General features: G+C 48.8%; 1 protein-coding gene across 2 annotated transcripts in view; it reads left to right on the top strand.

Moving 5' to 3' along the window:
- Window positions 1-17,585, top strand: part of LOC125447745 (ras and Rab interactor 3-like) — a 68,694-nt gene that overhangs the window by 37,424 nt on the left and 13,685 nt on the right. For both annotated transcript variants that reach the window (XM_048522416.2, XM_059640998.1), the window contains 3 exons: window positions 5,833-5,924; window positions 9,656-10,048; window positions 16,780-17,484. In XM_048522416.2, coding sequence (XP_048378373.1) covers window positions 5,833-5,924; window positions 9,656-10,048; window positions 16,780-17,484 — 1,190 coding nt within the window. The remainder of the gene's footprint in view (window positions 1-5,832; window positions 5,925-9,655; window positions 10,049-16,779; window positions 17,485-17,585) is intronic.

Genomic DNA, 17,585 nt, shown 5'->3' with positions numbered 1-17,585 from the left:
GTCAGCGATGCCCTTGTCCTGTGAATGAATGAAGGGGGGAGAAAAGTCCAATCCACCTCAGCTGGGCTGCCATCTTGAACCCTGCCCAAATAAATGAGAAATTGAAAGCTGCTCTTGGGGACCCTGACTGTAAAAGCCTAGCTGGTTCTCTAATGCCCTTTAGGGGAAGAAAACCTGCCACCCTTCCCTACTCATGGCTCACCACTTATCCCCGGTGCTGTGAGGTGAGGGATGAGACTGGCCTTTCTGCTGCATGGGGCTCTGAGTAGTTGGACCATTCCGTGGAGAAATTTGCAAATAGGAGTTGGTCAACGTGCTCAAGAACCTGTGGGAAAAGGAGAGGGTGGATCCAGTCATGTGGTTCCCTGAGCAGAGTACTGTCAAAGTCATTTGGCAGAAAGCCCTATTGCTAGAATTTTCCAACAAGCACCAGGCCATTGCTTGGCTGGTAGTGAGAGGGGCAATACCCATGAGATCTGTACCATCACGCACTGCCCACAAAGCAGCTGCGGGGATGGGGAGGGTTGAGACGGTTACGCATCTCCCTCTGGAGTGCGCCTTTGCAAACGAAATCTGGAGAGAGATGCAGTGATTATTTTTGTCGAAGTTCGAGCTGAATTATGCGGGACTCTATGATCTATTCCTTGGGACACACACCGGGACAAGAACAGACTGCGCCTGGAGGACCATCACCTCGGCAAAAGATGCTCTTTTGATCTGCCCCAGAATTGTTGGTCTTCCAGAGCAAGAAGCTGACCTCGGCCGAGTGCTACAGGCTGGCACATTCCAAGGTCCAGGACTACGTGCCGAGGGACACACTAAAACTCAGGGCAGCTGCTGCCAAGGTCCAGTGGGGAAGTTCCACCGTCTGAGATCTTTCAGCCCCAAAGTGCAATGAGAGCCCGTTCAGTTATGAGACACACCTGAAGCCTCAAATACATGTAAATGGTGTCTTGCGTAAGAAATGCCTTGGGTTTGCTGGAACTGTACGGAAAATTGCACTCCAATATCTGTTTGTTCCCCACCATGCAGAATGGAACTGCTGTAGTGACCACGTCTGCATTTAGAGATTTTTTTTTAAATGAATGAAGCATATTCTTGCAATAAAGAAAATACATGTGACTCCAGACGGGCAGAGCTGTTGAGCTTTAAAGGTCCTCAGGAGTTGACGAGGAAGTCGCTTGTGTGTATCAGACTGCTGCAGGGATGAAGCGTTATAATACAGAAGGTGGCCATTCGACATCCTAGTTCTTTGGAAGAGCCACTCCCCTTCACAGAACATCGAACTGAACAGCACAGAAACAGGCCCTTCGGCCCACAGAGTTGTGCCAAGTTAAACTAACTCCTTTCCTGCCTGCCCTTGGACCGCATCCCTCCATTCCTTGCTTATTCATGTGCGCATCTAATAGTCTCTTAAACACCCCTACTGTATCCACCATTAGTGCGTTCCAAACCCGTCTGTGTAAAAAAACATGTCCCTCACATCTGCTTTGAATTTCTCCCCCCCTCACTTTAAATGCATGCCCCATGTATTAGACATTTTAGCTCACCGTCATCCCAATCCACGCATCTCATAATTTCATAGTAGACTTCTGTCAAGTCTTCCCACAGCCTCTGCCGCTCCAGAAAAAAAATCCTGAGTCTTTCCAGCTTCCCTTTTAGCCCATTCCCTCTAAACCTGGTAAACCTCTTCTGCACCCTCTCCAAAGATCCACATCATTCCTGCAATGTGGTGGCCAGATTATCAGGGTGTACAGCTGGATGAACACAGCAGGGCAAGAGGCATCATTGGAGCAGGAAGACTGACATTTCAGACCTCCACCCTTCTTCAGAAAGAAGTTTTCTTCAGAAAAATTTCTGATGAAGGGTCTAGGCCCGAAACGTCAGCATTCCTGCTCCTCTGATGCTGCTTGGCCTGCTGTGTTCATCCAGCTCTACACCTTGTTATCTCAGCTTCTCCAGCATCTGTAGTTCATAGAACATACAACATACAACATTACAGCACAGTACAGGCCCTTCAGCCATCGATGTTGTGCCGACCTGTCATACCGATCTCAAGCCCATCTAACCTACACTATTCCATGTACGTCCATATGCTTGTCCAATGACGACTTAAATGTACCTAAAGTTGGCGAATCTACGACCGTTGCAGGCAAAGTGTTCCACTCCCTTACTACTCTCTGAGTAAAGAAACTACCTCTGACATCTGTCCTATATCTTTCACCCCTCAATTTAAAGCTATGCCCCCTTCTGCTCGCCGTCACCATCCTAGGAAAAAGGCTCTCCCTATCCACCCTATCTAACCCTCTGATTATTTTATATGTTTCAATTAAGTCACCTCTCAACCTTCTTCTCTCTAATGAAAACAGCCTCAAGTTACTCAGCATTTCCTCATAAGATCTTCCCTCCATACCAGGCAACATCCTAGTAAATCTCCTCTGCACCCTTTCCAAAGCTTCCACATCCTTCTTATAATGCAGTAACCAGAACTGTACACAATACTCCAAGTGCGGCCGCACCAGACTTTTGTACAGCTTCACCATAGCCTCTTGGTTCTGGAACTCGATCCCTCTATTAATAAAAGCTAAAACACTGTATGCCTTCTTAACAGCCCTGTCAACCTGGGTGGCAACTTTCAAGGATCTGTGTACGTGGACACTGAGATCTCTCTGCTCATCTACACTACTAAGAATCTGACCATTAGCCCAGTACTTTGCCTTCTGGTTACTCCTACCAAAGGGCATCACCTCACACTTGTCTGCATTAAACTCCATTTGCCACCTCTCAGCCCAGCTCTGCAGCTTATCTATGTCTCTCTGCAACCTACAGCATACTTCGTCACTATCCACAACTCCACCGACCTTAGTGTTGTCTGCAAATTTACTAACCCATCCTTCCAAGCCCTCATGCAGGTCATTTATAAAAATGACAAACAGCAGTGGACCCAACACCGACCCTTGCGGTACACCACTAGTAACTGGTCTCCAGGATGAACATTTCTCATCAAGTATCACCCTCTGTCTTCTTTCAGCAAGCGAATTTCTGATCCAAACTGCTATATCTCCCACAATCCCATTCCTCCGCATTTTGTACAATAGCCTATTGCGGGGAATCTTATCGAACGCCTTGCTGAAATCCATATACACCACATCAACCAGTTTACTCTCATCTACCTGTTTGGTCACCTTCTCAAAGGACTCAATAAGGTTTGTGAGGCACGACCTTCCCTTCACAAAACCGTAGCTGACTATCCCTAATCATTTTATTCTTTTCTAGATGATTATAAATCCTATCCCTTATAACCTTTTCCAACACTTTACCAACAACTGAGGTAAGGCTCACTGGTCTATAATTACCAGGGTTGTCTCTACTCCCCTTCTTGAACAGGGGAACCACATTTGCTATCCTCCAGTCATCTGGCACTATTCCTGTAGACAATGACGAGTTAAAGATCAATGCCAAAGGCTCGGCAATCTCCTCTCTGGCTTCCCAGAGGATCCAAGGATAAATCCCATCTGGCCCAGGGGACTTATCTATCTTCACCTTCTGAAGGATTTCTAATACCTCTTCCATGTGAACCTCAATCCCACCTAGTTTAGTAGCCTGTATCTCAGTATTCTCCTCGACAACATTGCTGTTTTCTAGAGTGAATACTGTTGAAAAATATTCATTTAGCGCTTCCCCTATCTCATCTGACTCCACACACAACTTACCACTACTATCCTTGATTGGGCCTAATCTTACTTTCGTCATTCTTTTATTCCTTAAATACCGAGAGAAAGCCTTAGGGTTTGCCCTGATCCTATCCGCCAACAACTTCTCATGTCTCCTCCTGGCTCTTTTGAGCTCTTTCTTTAGGTCTTTCCTGGCTACCTCGTAGCCCTCAAGTGCCCTAACTGAGCCTTCACATCTCATCCTAACATAAGCCTTCTTCTTCCTCTTGACCAGAGATTCCACCTCCTTCGTAAACTACGGCTCCCGCACTCTACAGCTTCCTCCCTGCCTGACAGGTACATACTTATCTAGGACACACAGGAGCTTTTCCTTGAGTACGCTCCACATTTCTAACGTGCCCATCCTCTGCAGTTTCCTTCCCCATTCTATGCTCCCTAAATCTTGCCTAATCTCATCGTAATTGCCTTTCCCCCAGCTATAACTCTTGCCCAGTGGTATACACCTATCCCTTTCCATCACTAAAGTAAACATAACAGAATTGTGATCACTATCACCAAAGTGCTCACCTACTTCCAAATCTAACACCTGGCCAGGCTCATTACCCAGTACCAAATCTAATGTGGCTTCACCCCTTGTTGGCCTATCTACATACTGTGTCAGGAAGCCCTCCTGCACACTCTGGACAAAAACTGACCCATCTATAGTACTCGAACTATAGTGTTCCCAGTCAATATCTGGAAAGTTGACAACTACCCTGTGTCTCTCACTCCTATCGAGAATCATCTTTGCTATCCTTTTCTCTACATCTCTGGAGCTATTCGGAGGCCTATAGAAAACTCCCAACAGGGTGACCTCTCCTTTCCTGTTTCTAACCTCAGCCCATACTACCTCAGTTGACGAGTCCCCAAACATCCTTTCTGCAACTGTAATACTGTCCTTGACCAACAATGCCACACCTCTGCCTCTTTTACCATCTTCTCTGTTCTTACTGAAACATCTAAATCCCGGAACCTGCAACAACCATTCCTCTCCCTGCTCTATCCATGTCTCCGAAATGGCCACAACATCGAAGTCCCAGGTACTAACCCATGCTGCAAGTTCACCCACCTTATTCCGAACGCTCCTGGCATTGACGTAGACACACTTCAAACCAATTTCTTGCTTGCCGGTGCCATCTTGCTTCCCTGAAACTTTATTTCGGACCACCCTAGTCTCAACCTTTTCTATAGTCGAACTACAATTTTGGTGCCCATCCCCCTGCTGAATTAGTTTAAACCCACCCGAATAGCCTTAGCAAATTCCCCCCCCAGGATATCGGTACCCCTCTGGTTCAGGTGAAGACCATCTTGCTTGTAGAGGTCCCACCTACCCCAGAAAGAGCCCCAATTATCCAAGAATCCAAAACCCTCCCTCCTGCACCATCCCTGTAGCCACGTGTTCAACTCTTCTCTCTTCCTACTGTCTCTGACCAGATTATCACCTGCTTTTAACCCATCGTCCTGCCCCTATTGAGGACCTCTCCTCTAAACATTCTGATCTCCAGCCAGACACAACGTTCCTACTCATTTAGACAATAATTAATTGCATCTCCCTCTCTCTCTCTCTCGAACTTTTTATACAATGATCTCAGATGTTCTGCTATCAAGACTCTCAAACTCATCAAAAACATTCACTTGTGTTTTAGACAATAGATAATAGACAATAGACAATAGATGCTGGAGTAGGCCATTCGGCCCTTCGAGTCAGCACCACCATTCATATGATCATGGCTGATCAACCACAAACAGTATCCTGTTCTGGCCTTATCCCCATAACCGTTGATTCCACTACCTTTAAGAGCTCTATTCATCTCTTTCTTGAAATGACTGTGACCAATTTTCTCAAAGCTGGTCTCTGTCTCTCTCTCTCTCTCTCTCTCTATCACTTCCCCATCCCCAGCAGAAGCTGTGACGTAGAGATGGCGAGGAACCTCAAGATATGGGATATCGAACCGCACCAATCTTCCTTAGGTCAAAGAGGCTTCAGAAAATAGAAATAAAATCATCCCATGCCTTACACGTTTATAATTGCACACAGGAAGGTCAGGGTAAAAGAAGGAACTGTGAAAATTGTCACTGTTTTGTTCTGTCCCCACGCTAACGCTCTTCCATCTTATAGGGATGTCCTGCCCTTTCGACTCCAACTACCCACGGCCATCTTGCAGGCGAACAGCAAGGAGCAGCTGGAGAAGATCTCAGCCCTGGGCATGAGTGAGTTTTTCTGATGTTACTCCTTTTATATTCACTTTGTTAATTTCCTTTCTTACAAACCCATTTCCTGCATTGTGTTTCCTCCCCATTACACTCGCCTCCGCAGTCTCGTTATTGGAAAGAGTTCAGTTTCTCTTCCTTTCTCTTTTACACTCCCTCGCTCCCTTCCTATCCCTCCTCTTCAGCCCTGTTCCCTTCATTATCTTCCCCCACATCTCCGTCCCTTGCCTTTCTCCATCACCTTCCTTTCTTCCCTCTGTCACCCTTTCACTTCTTCCCTACCTTCCTCTTTATCTGCCATTCCCTTCCTTTTCACCTTCCTCTGTCTCCCTCTCCCTCTTCCTCCCTCCTTCCCTTCTCTCTCTTTCCCTCCCTTCTCACCTCCCTCTCTTTCGCCCCTCTCCCTGCCTCCTCCCCCATCCCTTCCTTCTCTCTCCTTCCCTCCTCCCCCTCTTTCTCTCCTCTACCTCCCTCTTCCCCACTCCTTCCCTCCTCCCTCCATCCCCCCTTCTCCCTCCTTCCCTCCCTTCTCACCTTCCTCTCCTTTTCCCCTCAGCTCCCTCTTGCCCCCTTCCCTTCTCTCTCTCTTCATCCTTAATCTATGTCTCTCTCTTTCTCTCTCTTTTCCACCCAATTCTCTCTCCATCCATCACCCCCTCCTTCCCTTACTCGCTCCTTTATCTCTCTCTCTCTGTTTTCTTTTGAGGTTAAACAGGTTGGGACTCTACTCGCTGAAGTTTAGAAGAATGAGGGGTGATCTTATTGTGTCCTACTGGATTCTTAAGGGGCTTGACAGGGTTGATGCTGAGGGGATGTTTTGCCTCATGGGAGAACCCAGGATCAGAGGGCACCAATTTCAGACTGAGATGGGGAGGAATTTCTTCTCTCAGAGGATTGAGAGTCTTTGGAACTCCTTGTCACAGAGAGCAGTGGGGGCAGAGTCCTTGTGTATACTTGGCTCAAGGGCAGAATGGCCTCCTCCTGCTCCTATTCCTGATGGTTCTTTCCTCCTCCCTCTCCTTGCCCCCTTCTCTCACTCTTTCCCTCCGCTCTCTCCTTTCCTCTCCTCTTTATCTCTCTCCTCCCTCCTCTCTCTTTCTCTCCAGCCCTCCTTTCCTCCCCTCTCTCTACCTGCTCTGTCTCCTGGAAGGAAAAACAGACTCACCATTGACGGAAGCCATTGCTGCTGGAGTTCTCATTTTGAGGTACACAACATGTCCAGGCCAGCCCCATTATTCACAAGTTTCACCCTCGTTACAGCTCTGAGTCAGTCACCCTCTGTACACCTCTCTCGGCGACCTTTGCTGCCTGTGTGCTCGCCAGGATGTCTCCCCTGGGACTTCCTCTCTCTGCCAGTCTGTACACCTTTCTGATAGCATCCATCTCTCTTTCTGCCCATCTCTCCATGTATATCGTTTTCAGACTCCCTCTGCACGTGTCTCTGTCTGCTGATCTTTATCCCTCTGTGTTTGTCTCTCTGGGTGAGTCTCTCTCTCTCTCTCTCCATGATGTGGAGGTGCTGGGGGGGTACAAAGTCAGAAGTCATGGGACACTGGGTTATGGTCCAACAGATTTATTCAAAATCACACACTTTCAGAGCACTGCTCCTTTGTCAGGTAAAGTCTAGGACCTCAACCTACGAAGGAGCAGCGCTCTGGGAGTTTGTGATTTCGAATAAACCTGTTGGACTATAGCCTGGTGTCGCGCGGCTTCTGACTCTATCTCTGTGTACCTCTCCCGTTTGTCATCTCTCTATCTCCGCCTATGTCCCTGTGGCCATGTGTCTCCCAACTTTCTCACTCCGTCTGTGTTCATCTCTCTCTCCCTCCCTCCTTTCTTCTCTCGTTTCCCCCTCCACCACCTCCACCAAACCCCTTCAAGGACATCAAAGTGTGGAGCTGGATGAACACAGCAGGCCAAGCAGCATCTCAGGAGCACAAAAGCTGATGTTTCGGGCCTAGACCCTTCATCAGAGAGGGGGATGGGGAGAGGGAACTGGAATAAATAGGGAGAGACGGGGTGGTGGACCGGAGATGGAGAGAAAAGAAGATAGGTGGAGAGGAGAGTATGGGTGGGGAGGTAGGGAGGGGATAGGTCAGTCCGGGGAAGCCGGACAGGTCAAGGAGGCAGGATGGTGTTCTTGACCTGTCCATCCTTCCCGGACTGACCTATCCCATCCCTACCTCCCCACCCATACTCTCCTCTCCACCTATCGTCTCCTCTATCCATCTCTGGTCCACCTCCGCCTCTCTCCCTATTTATTCCAGAACATTCTCCCCATCCCCCTTTTCTGATGAAGGGTCTAGGCCCGAAACATCCGCTTTTGTGCTCCTGAGATGCTGCTTGGCCTGCTGTGTTCATCCAGCTTCACACTTTGTTATCTCGGATTCTCCAGCATCTGCAGTTCCCATTATCTCTCTCCCTTCAAGGACAGTAGCCTTTTACAAGAGGTGGTTGCAAACTCCATCATATCTTGCCACCTGAGCCTTACCAGGGAGTCACAGTTCACTGTCCTGTGTCCTAAAGAACACAATTCTGGTCTCCCTGCTATAGCAAGGCTGAAACTTGAAAGGGTTCAGAAAAGATTTACCAGGATGTTGCTGGGAGTGAAGGCTTTGAATTATAAGGAGAGACTGCATGGGCTGGGACCTCTTTCACTGGAGCGTAGGAGCTTATAAAACCATGATGGATATTGATAATGTTAATGGTTAGGTGTCTTTTCCCTACGATGGTGGACTCCAAAACCAGGGGGCACATTTTTAAGGTGAGAGGAGAGAGATTTAAAAAACGCACGAGAGGCAAATTGTTTTACACGAGAGTGGTTCGTGTGTGGAATGAACTTCCAGAGGAAGTGCTAAATGTAAGTACAGTTACAACACATAAAATATATTTGGATAAGCACAAGAATAGGAAGGTTTGGAGGGGATACGGACCAGGAGCAGGCAGGTGGGACAGAAGTTGCTGGAAAAGCTCAGTGGGTCTGGCAGCATCTGTGAAGTAAAATAAACAGAGTTAACGTTTCAGGACTGGTGACCCTTTCTCAGAACTGGTGGTAGCTGGGAAAATGTCAGTTTATATGCAGAAAATAGGATTGAGTCAGCTCTATCGTATCATTTACTCCCCACCCCACCTCCCTTCCTATTTTCTGCACATAAATGGACGTCCTCCCAGACACCATCAGTTCTGAGGAAGGGTCACCAGACCCGAAATGTTAACTCTGATTTTTTATTTTCTTCACAGATGCTGCCAGACCTTCTGAGCTTTTCCAGAAACTTCTGTTTTTGTTCCTGATTTACAGCGTCCGCAGTTTTTTGGGGTTTTAGTTCGGAGGCAAGTGGGACCAGTTTAGTTTGGGATTATGGTCGGCACCGACTGGTTGGGCCGAAGGACCTGTTTCTGTGCTGTATGACCTTTACTGAGAAAGAAAAACATTGCGGACGCAGAGTGAGCCCTTAGAACATAGAACAGTGCAGGCCCTTCGGCCCACAATGTTGTGCTGACCCATTATCCTACTAAGATCAATCTACCTGGCATACCCTACATTTTACTATCCTCCATGTGCCTATCCCAGAGTCGCTTAAAAGTCTCTGAAGTATCTGACCCGTCTCCCACCACCGGCAGCACATTCCACACGCCCACCACTCTGTGTGAAGATCCTACCTCTGACATCTCCCCTATACCTTCCTCCAATTGCATTCTTTGAACCGGTCTTCTCCCTTGTCTCCATCCAGTGTTCTGGGAATCACCATTTAACCAGAACCGAGAGACGACGTTCCCGGAAGCCAAGGGTGACATGTTGGCTGTCAGCCCCACATCCAGCTTTGAGCTCCTGAAGGAGAAGCCTGTTCCGATGTGCTCCATCCAAGTGACGGCCGAGAACGGAGCCCTATTCTTCATCAACCCTCTGTTCCTGAAGGAGCATGGGGATGGATGGGTCACCAAGATCCCACTGCAGACTCACGCTTTCAAGCATTCACGCCTGGCGACCAGGTGCAAGAAACCGGCAGGGGCCAGCCGCGAAGCGAGTCCCACTTCCCCCCGAAACCAGCAGGAGGCAGCATTGGGAAAGGCTGTGGAGAGGTCGGATTCTGGGAAGAGCCTGGAAGAAGAGGAAGCCTTCGAAGGTAACCAGCACAGTGGCTCAGTGGTTAGCACTGCTGCCTCAGGGCACTAGGGTCCCGGGTTTGATTCCAGCCTCGGGCGACTGTCTGTGTGGAGTTTGCACATTCTCCCTGTGTCTGCGTGGGTTTCCTCCCACAGTCCGAAGATGTGCAGGTTAGGGTGGATTGGCCGTGGGAAATTACCCATAATGTTCAGGGATGTGTAGATTACGTGGGTGAGAAGGGTCTGGGGGGGGATGCTCTGAGGGTCACTGTGAACTTGTTGGGCCAAAGGGCCTGTTTCTACAATTTAGGGATTCTATGAGATACATTAATTTGTATCTCATTGATCAATTTGTTGACGTTAGTCCCAAGGCTTCAATTATTTTCTTTTCTGCATGTGTGGGCCAGAATTTATTGACCGTCCCTAATTGCCCCTGGAGTAGATGGTGGTGGGCTGTTTCCTTAAACTGTTACTGTCCATATACTGTGGGCAGACCACAATGTCTTTAGGGAGGGAATTCCAGGATTTTAACCCAGCGTTACAGAAGGAGCAGCGACGTATTTCCAAGTCAGGATTTATTTCCATATTCCCAGAAAAACCAAGAACTGCCGATACGGGAAATCCGAAAGGAAAATGGAAATTGCTGGAGAAACTCAGCGGGTCTGGCAGTGGTCAGTGGAAAGACCCTTCAGATGAAAGGTTAAATTTTAATTCAGTTTTCTCTCCACAGATGCAGCCAGACCCGCTGTGTTTCTCCAGCTATTGATGCTATTGTTGCCCAAATCTGTACTAATGACTAGGAAGCATGTAATCCCTCCCAAGTTTGCTGCCGATACAAAAACAGTTGGGAAGGCATGTTGTGATGTGGACGTAGAGAATCTCAAAAAGGGAATATGGATACATTGACCGAGTGGGCACAAATCTGAACGATGGAGTTTAATGTCAGAAAATGTGAGGTCATGCACTTTGCTTGGAAGAATGAGAAGGCAGGCTATTATTTAAGCTGAGCACATGAAACACAAAATAGGAGCAGTGGGCCATTCAGCCCTTTGAGTCTGCTTTACCATTCAATAGGATCATGGCTGACCATCCAATTCAGTCCCCTGTTCCCTCTTTACCCCCCATAACCTTTGACCCCTTTTAGCCTCAAGAACTATTACTGACTGATTGTGGTTAGGGGAGGTTCGCCATGGGGTATGGGGGTACGTGGAGCTGAGAACAGACAGTCATGATCTGACTGAAGGGTGGAGTACCTGCAGGATCCCTTCTGACCCACTCACCATCCTGACTCGGGAAATATTTTGTCGTTCCATTGGTGTTGCTGGGTCAAATCCCAGAATTCCTTCCCTAATGGCATTGTGGGTGTATCTATGCCAGACAGACTGCAGAAACTCAAGATGGCAGCTTGTCACCGATGCTCATTCTAAACCGTAGAGCTGGTTGGAGGCCAATTAGCATGGCGATGCATTGACTTGTGGGTCAGGGAAGTCTACTGTGCATGAACTTTGGAGGACTCCCACAATGGTGGGGGTAGCGGGGGGAGGAATTAGAGGGAATGCAGATCACCACAACCTTCTCAAGGGCAACTTGGGATGGCTGAGAAATGGGAGGCACGGTGTGTAGCGGCTATGCTGCGGGATTAGCCAGGGGCCCAGGCTAATGTCCTGAGGCTGTGGCTTCAAATCCCACTGCAGCAAGCAGTAAAATTTAAATTAAATTGAAAATGTGAAATTAAATCCAGTTTTCATGGTGTCCATTAATCTATTGTTGGCAAATGTCTGTCTGGTTCACTAATGCCCTTTAGGGAAGGAAACTGCCAACCTTACCTGGTCTGGCTGACATGTGACTCCAGACCCACAGCAACGTGGTGGACTATTAGCTGCCCTCTGGGGCAATTAGGGATGGGCAATAAATGCTGGCCTAGCAAGCAATGCCCACATCCCATGAACAGAAGAGAAAAAGCTGCCCCAACCACATGCTGTGATTGAATGAAAAAGAGCAAGCTGGAGGGGATCTCTCATTCTTGAAATTTGTGTGCTCACACGGTCTAATTAATTCCCTTCTCCCTTGTCTATTGATCTAAATTCCCCTTAGATGCTCTGTTTACCACAACCGTGGGAGGTAGTTCCACATTCTCACTGCTCCCTGGGCAAAGAAACTCTTTCTCATTTCCTCATTTGGTTTATCTGTGGCCACAGCCCCTTATGGTCCTGGTTACTTCCACCAAAACAAAATAGAAGACCTTATCAATACTGTATAATGCATTGGTATGGCCACAGAGAGAGAACTGTGTCCAGTCCTGTAACCCATCCTAAACGAGGGATGTGACAAAACTGGAGAGGGTACAGAGGGGATTTACCGGAACATTACCTGGGCTGGAGAGTTTCAGTTGTGATAAGAGATTGAACCATCTGGAATAGTTTGCCTCAGAGCAGAGGGGGAATATGTTTGCTTTATTCATTTGTTGGATGAGGGTGACTCTGGCTGGGCTCAGTGTTTACTACCCATGCCTAATTGCCCCTTGAGAGCGTGGCGGGGAGCTGCCTTCTTGAATTGCTGCAGTCCACATGCTGTAGGGACCTACAATGCCCTTAGGGTGGAAATTCCCAGGATTTTGACAGTGAAGGAACAGCAATATATTTCCAAGTCAGGATGGTGAGGGGCTTGGAGGGAACTTGCAGGGGGCTGGTGTTCCCAAGTATCTGCTGCTCCTTGTCCTTCTGGAGGGGCGTGGTCATGGGTTTGGAAGGTGCTGTCTGATGATCTTTGGTGAATTTTTGCAGGGCATCTTGTAGATGGTACACTCTGCTGATTGAGATGTATAAAATTATAAGGGCAATATGTAGCGTAGAGAGGGACAATGTCTTCTCCTTGGTGCAGGGATCAATGAGCAGGAGACATGGATTTAAAGGGAAGGGGCAGGAGGTTTGGGTGGCAATGGGAGGAAAATATTTTTACACCAGAGTGTGGTGCGAGTCTGGAACTCTCTGCCTGTAAGGGCTATAGAGGCTGAAACCCTTATTACACTGAAGTAATGTTTAGATATGTACTTGTGATGCGAAGACTATGGGCGAAGTGCTGGGAAGTGGGGATTACAATAGTTAGGGGCCTGTTTCTGGATGGTGCAAACTCAATCCACCGAAGGCCTTATGCTATGCTGTAGATGATGGTCTGTTATCACTGGACTGTTAATCCAGAGACCCAGGTGACATTCTGGTGACAAAAAAACAGAAGTTGCTGGAAAAGTTCAGCAGGTCTGGCAGCATCTGTGAAGAAAAAATCAGAGTTAATGTTTCGGGTCCGGCGACCCTTCCTCGGAACTGATGGTAGCTGGGAAAATGTCGGTTTATATGTAGAAAATAGGAGGAGGTGGGGATAGGGAGTCAATGATAGGGTAAAGCCCAAAGAGAGAAAAGAGCAGAGATAGTAGGAACTGCAGATGTTGGAGAATCTGAGATAACAAGGTGTCCATCATGGGCCTCCTGCAGTGCCACAATGATGCCACCTGAAGATTGCAGGAACAGCAACTCATTCCGCTTGGGAACCCTGCAGCCCAATGGTATCAATGTGGATTTCACCAGCTTCAAAATCTCCTCTCCCCCCCCACCCCCCACAACCCAAAACCAGCCCAGCTCATCCCCGCCTCCCTAACCTGTTCTTCCTCCCACCTATCCCCTCTTCCCACCTCAAGCCCAACCCCCATTTCCTTCGTACTAACCTCATCCCGCCCCCTTGACCTGTCTGTCATCCCTGGACTGCCCTATCTCCTCCCTACCTCCCCACCTACACTTACCTTTACTGTCTCCTTCTCCAGCTCTTTGGCCAGTCTGTTTCCTCTCCATCTATCTTCTTCTCTATCCATCTTCCATCCACCTCCCCCCCTTCCCCATTTCTGAAGAAGGGTCGAGGCGCGAAATGTCAGCTTTCCTGCTCCTCTGATGCTGCTGTATGAGAGAAAAGAGCAGTTGGATAGACAAAGGAGTGGATTACCATCTGGCTGGGAGGGTGAATAGCTACTAGTGGGGACTGTTAGTGACGAACAATAGTGTGTAGTGGCAGGCTGTGTGATAACAAGGCCTGGTGTGTGGGGTAGGGCGCTGGGATATGGGAGAGTTTAGGCTCTAAAATGATTGAACTCGCTATTGAGTCTGTAAGGCTGTAGGATCCCCGAGTGGAAACTGAGGTGTTGTTCTTCCACCAAGCCAGAGACAGAGATGTTGGCCATGGAGCTGGGTGGTGCATTGAAGTGGCAGGCAACAGATAGCTCAGGGTCTTTTTTGTGAGCAGAACGTAGGATGTTCTGTGAAGCAGGCACCCAGTGCTCCGTTTCCCCAATGTAGAGAAAAACATTGTGAACAGCGAATGCATTAGGCTAGATTTTGGGAAGCATTCTGATGAACCCAGGTTCAAATCCCACCAGGGCAGATGATGGAATTTGAATTAATTAAAAATCTGGAATTGAGTGTCTAATGATGATCATTATCAGGGAAAACCCATCAGGATCACTAATATCATTTAAGGAAGGAAATCCTTTTCCAGATGCCCTTCTGGGGTGGCACGGTGGCTCAGCAGTTAACACTGCAGCCTCACAGCGCCAGGGACCTGGGTTCAATTCCATCCTCAGGCAACTGACTGTGTGGAGTTTGCACATTCTCCCCGTGTCTGTGTGGGTTTCCTCCGGGTGCTCCGGTTTCCTCCCACAGCCCAAAGGTTAAGGTGGATTGGCCGTGCTAAATTACCCCGCTAGTGTCCAGGGGTTGGCAGTCTAGGTGGGTTAGTCAAGCAGGGTTTTCGATATGCTAGAGGTTTGGATCTGGGTGTGGTGCTCTTCGGAGGGTCGGTGTGGACTCGGTGGGCAGAATGGCCTGTTTCTACACTGTAGTGATTCTAGGTTTGTTTTTAATTTAACCTGTGTTTCTAGCCAACATGTTCAGAGATGCTAACACATTCTCAGGAGCAGGTGGGACTTGAACCCGGGTCTCCTGTTGCAGGGCGAAGCCAGTTAAAATGCCTACCTTGTAAACAGGAGATCTGGAGTTCAAATCTCACTGCAGGGATCCTATGATTCTGTGAAGTCTGCCATCCTTGCCTGGTCTGGCATACATGTGACTCCAGACCCACAGCAATGTGGTTGACCTTAACTGCCCTCTGGGATGTGCAATAAATGGGGCGGCACGGTGGCTCAGTGGTTAGCACCGCAGCCTCACGGCGCCAGGGACCCAGGTTCGATTCCACCCTCAGGCGACTGTCTGTGTGGAGTTTGCACATTCTCCCCGTGTCTGCGTGGGTTTCCTCCAGGTGCTCCTGTTTCCTCCCACAGTCCAAAGGTGTGCAGGCTAGGTGGATTGGCCATGCTAAATTGCCCGTAGTGTTCAGGGATGTGTGGGTTATAGGGGGATGGGTCTGGGTGGGATGCTTCAAGGGGCGGTGTGGACTTGTTGGGCCGAAGGGCATGTTTCCACACTGTAGGGAATCTAAAAAAAATTTTGGCCTGACCAGCATCACCTATTGACCTGAATGAATAAACAAAAGACCTCTATGAATTAACTAGAAGAGTCATACAGCACAGAAACAGACCCTGCGGCCCAACCTGTCCATGTCAGCCAGGTATCCTAAATTAACCTAGTCCCATTTGCCAGCATTTGGCCCGTATCCCTCTAAACCCTTCCTACTCATGTCCCCATCCAGATGCCTTTTAAATGCTGTAACTGTACCAGCCTCCACCACCTCCTCTGGCAGCTCATTCCATACATACACCACCCTCTGCGTGAAAAAGCTGCCCCTTTTAAGTCTCCCTCCTCTCACCTTAAACCTAGTTTTGGACTCCCCTACCCTGGGGAAAAGACCTTGGCTATTCGCCCTGTCCATGCCCCTCATGATTTTAAAAACCTCTATAAGATCAGCCCTCAGCCTCCTACGCTCCAGGAAACAAAGTCCCCGCCTCTCCCTACAGCTTAAACCTGCCAATTCTTACTAACATCCTGGCAAATATTTTCAATTTGATTTGTCTTGGTTAATTATTGTCACATGTAGCTAGTTTTTAAAAATTATTCATTCATGGGATGAGGGCATCGCTGGCCAGGCAGCATTTATTGCCCATCCCTATTGCCCCGGAGGGCAGTTAAGAGCCAACCACATTGCTGTGGGTCTGGAGTCACATGTAGGCCCAGACCAGGTAAGGATGGCAGCTTCCTTCCCAAAAGTACACAAGTGAATCAGGAGAGTTTTTTCCCCTCAATAATGGATTCATAGTCACCATTAGACTCTTAATTCCAGATATTTTATTGAATTCAAATTCCACCATCCGCCGTGGCAGGATTCGAACTGGGGTTCCCAGGATATTGTCTGGGTCTCTGGATTAACAGTCCAGCGATAATACCTCTAGGCCTCATGAATAGTGAAGAGTTTTGTTTTAAGTGTAGTACAGAAGGATCATACTGTACATAGATCATAGGGTGATAGAATGGAGCGAGGAATATAGAGTTAGTGCTGACTTAGAGTTGAGGTTCACAAGTGCTGAGCGATTGTAAGAAACATGAGAATAAGACCTGCCGTAGAGAGCTTGCAAAGGGTCACCCTCTGTCGGCGCCATCTTGAATCCATCACAATTTCTTGCATCGTTTCCAGTTTACCGGCTTCCTTCCCATGACAAGGTGACCAGGATTGTACGCAACATTCTCTCCTGTCGAAACCCGCTTCCATAATTTCCGAGAGTCGCTTCATTGTTTTCGATGTTGTTTTTCCTCTGTAGGCCCTTGCCCTGACTCAGCGTCAGACAATAACATGGCAGCTCTGAGGAGGAAGAACTTCACACGGCGTGCAGCCTGGAGCTGGGGGGAAGACGCTGACAGCGAGGCCCCAGAAAGCAAGGACACCGAGCGGGATAGGCCCAGGCCTAGGAGTACCGGCTCAGAGACCAGGCCTCGGAGCAGCCACACACTCCCGGCCCACTACCGGGCTTCCTGGCTGGAAGCGAACGAGCAGGGATTGGCGCCGCCGCTGACCAAAGCGCGCTCAGAGGCCTCGCTGTTCGCCTGCGACAGCCCGCCGCTCTCCTCCATTTCCGAGCTGGACTCGCTGTCCATCAGCAGCGTGGAGGACGAAAGCGACGTGGCCAGTGCGCCCCAGAAGCAGCAGAAGCGCCTCTCGAGCGGCCTGTCTGACAAGGTGCGGTACCGCCTGTCGGCCATGGGCCACGCGTTCACCGGCCTCGTGTCCGCCGACCGCCGGGTCCGTAACAAGATCGAGGAACTAGGCCAGGACAAGGGCTCCTACTTCGGCGGCCTAGTCCAAGGCTTCGTCTCGTACACGCAGCAAAACCGGGACAAGTACGCCAGCAGCACCGAGATGCTGCAGGCCATCTACCACATGATCGCCAGCCTCCGAAACTACCTGAGCCAGAGCTCGGAGCTCACTCCCATCCTGGACCAGGCTGAGCACGAGGAATGTGACATAGGTAACCACGGCAACGACACGGAATCCAGAGCAAGCTTTGTATTTATCAAGGGGAGGCGATGGGGTCGTGGTACTTTCCTTTTTAAAAAATCAATTCACGGG

The sequence above is a fragment of the Stegostoma tigrinum genome, chromosome 39 (genome assembly GCF_030684315.1).
Source record: "Stegostoma tigrinum isolate sSteTig4 chromosome 39, sSteTig4.hap1, whole genome shotgun sequence".
Lineage (NCBI taxonomy): Eukaryota > Metazoa > Chordata > Chondrichthyes > Orectolobiformes > Stegostomatidae > Stegostoma > Stegostoma tigrinum.
This window is presented reverse-complemented; position numbering and strand designations above follow the sequence as displayed.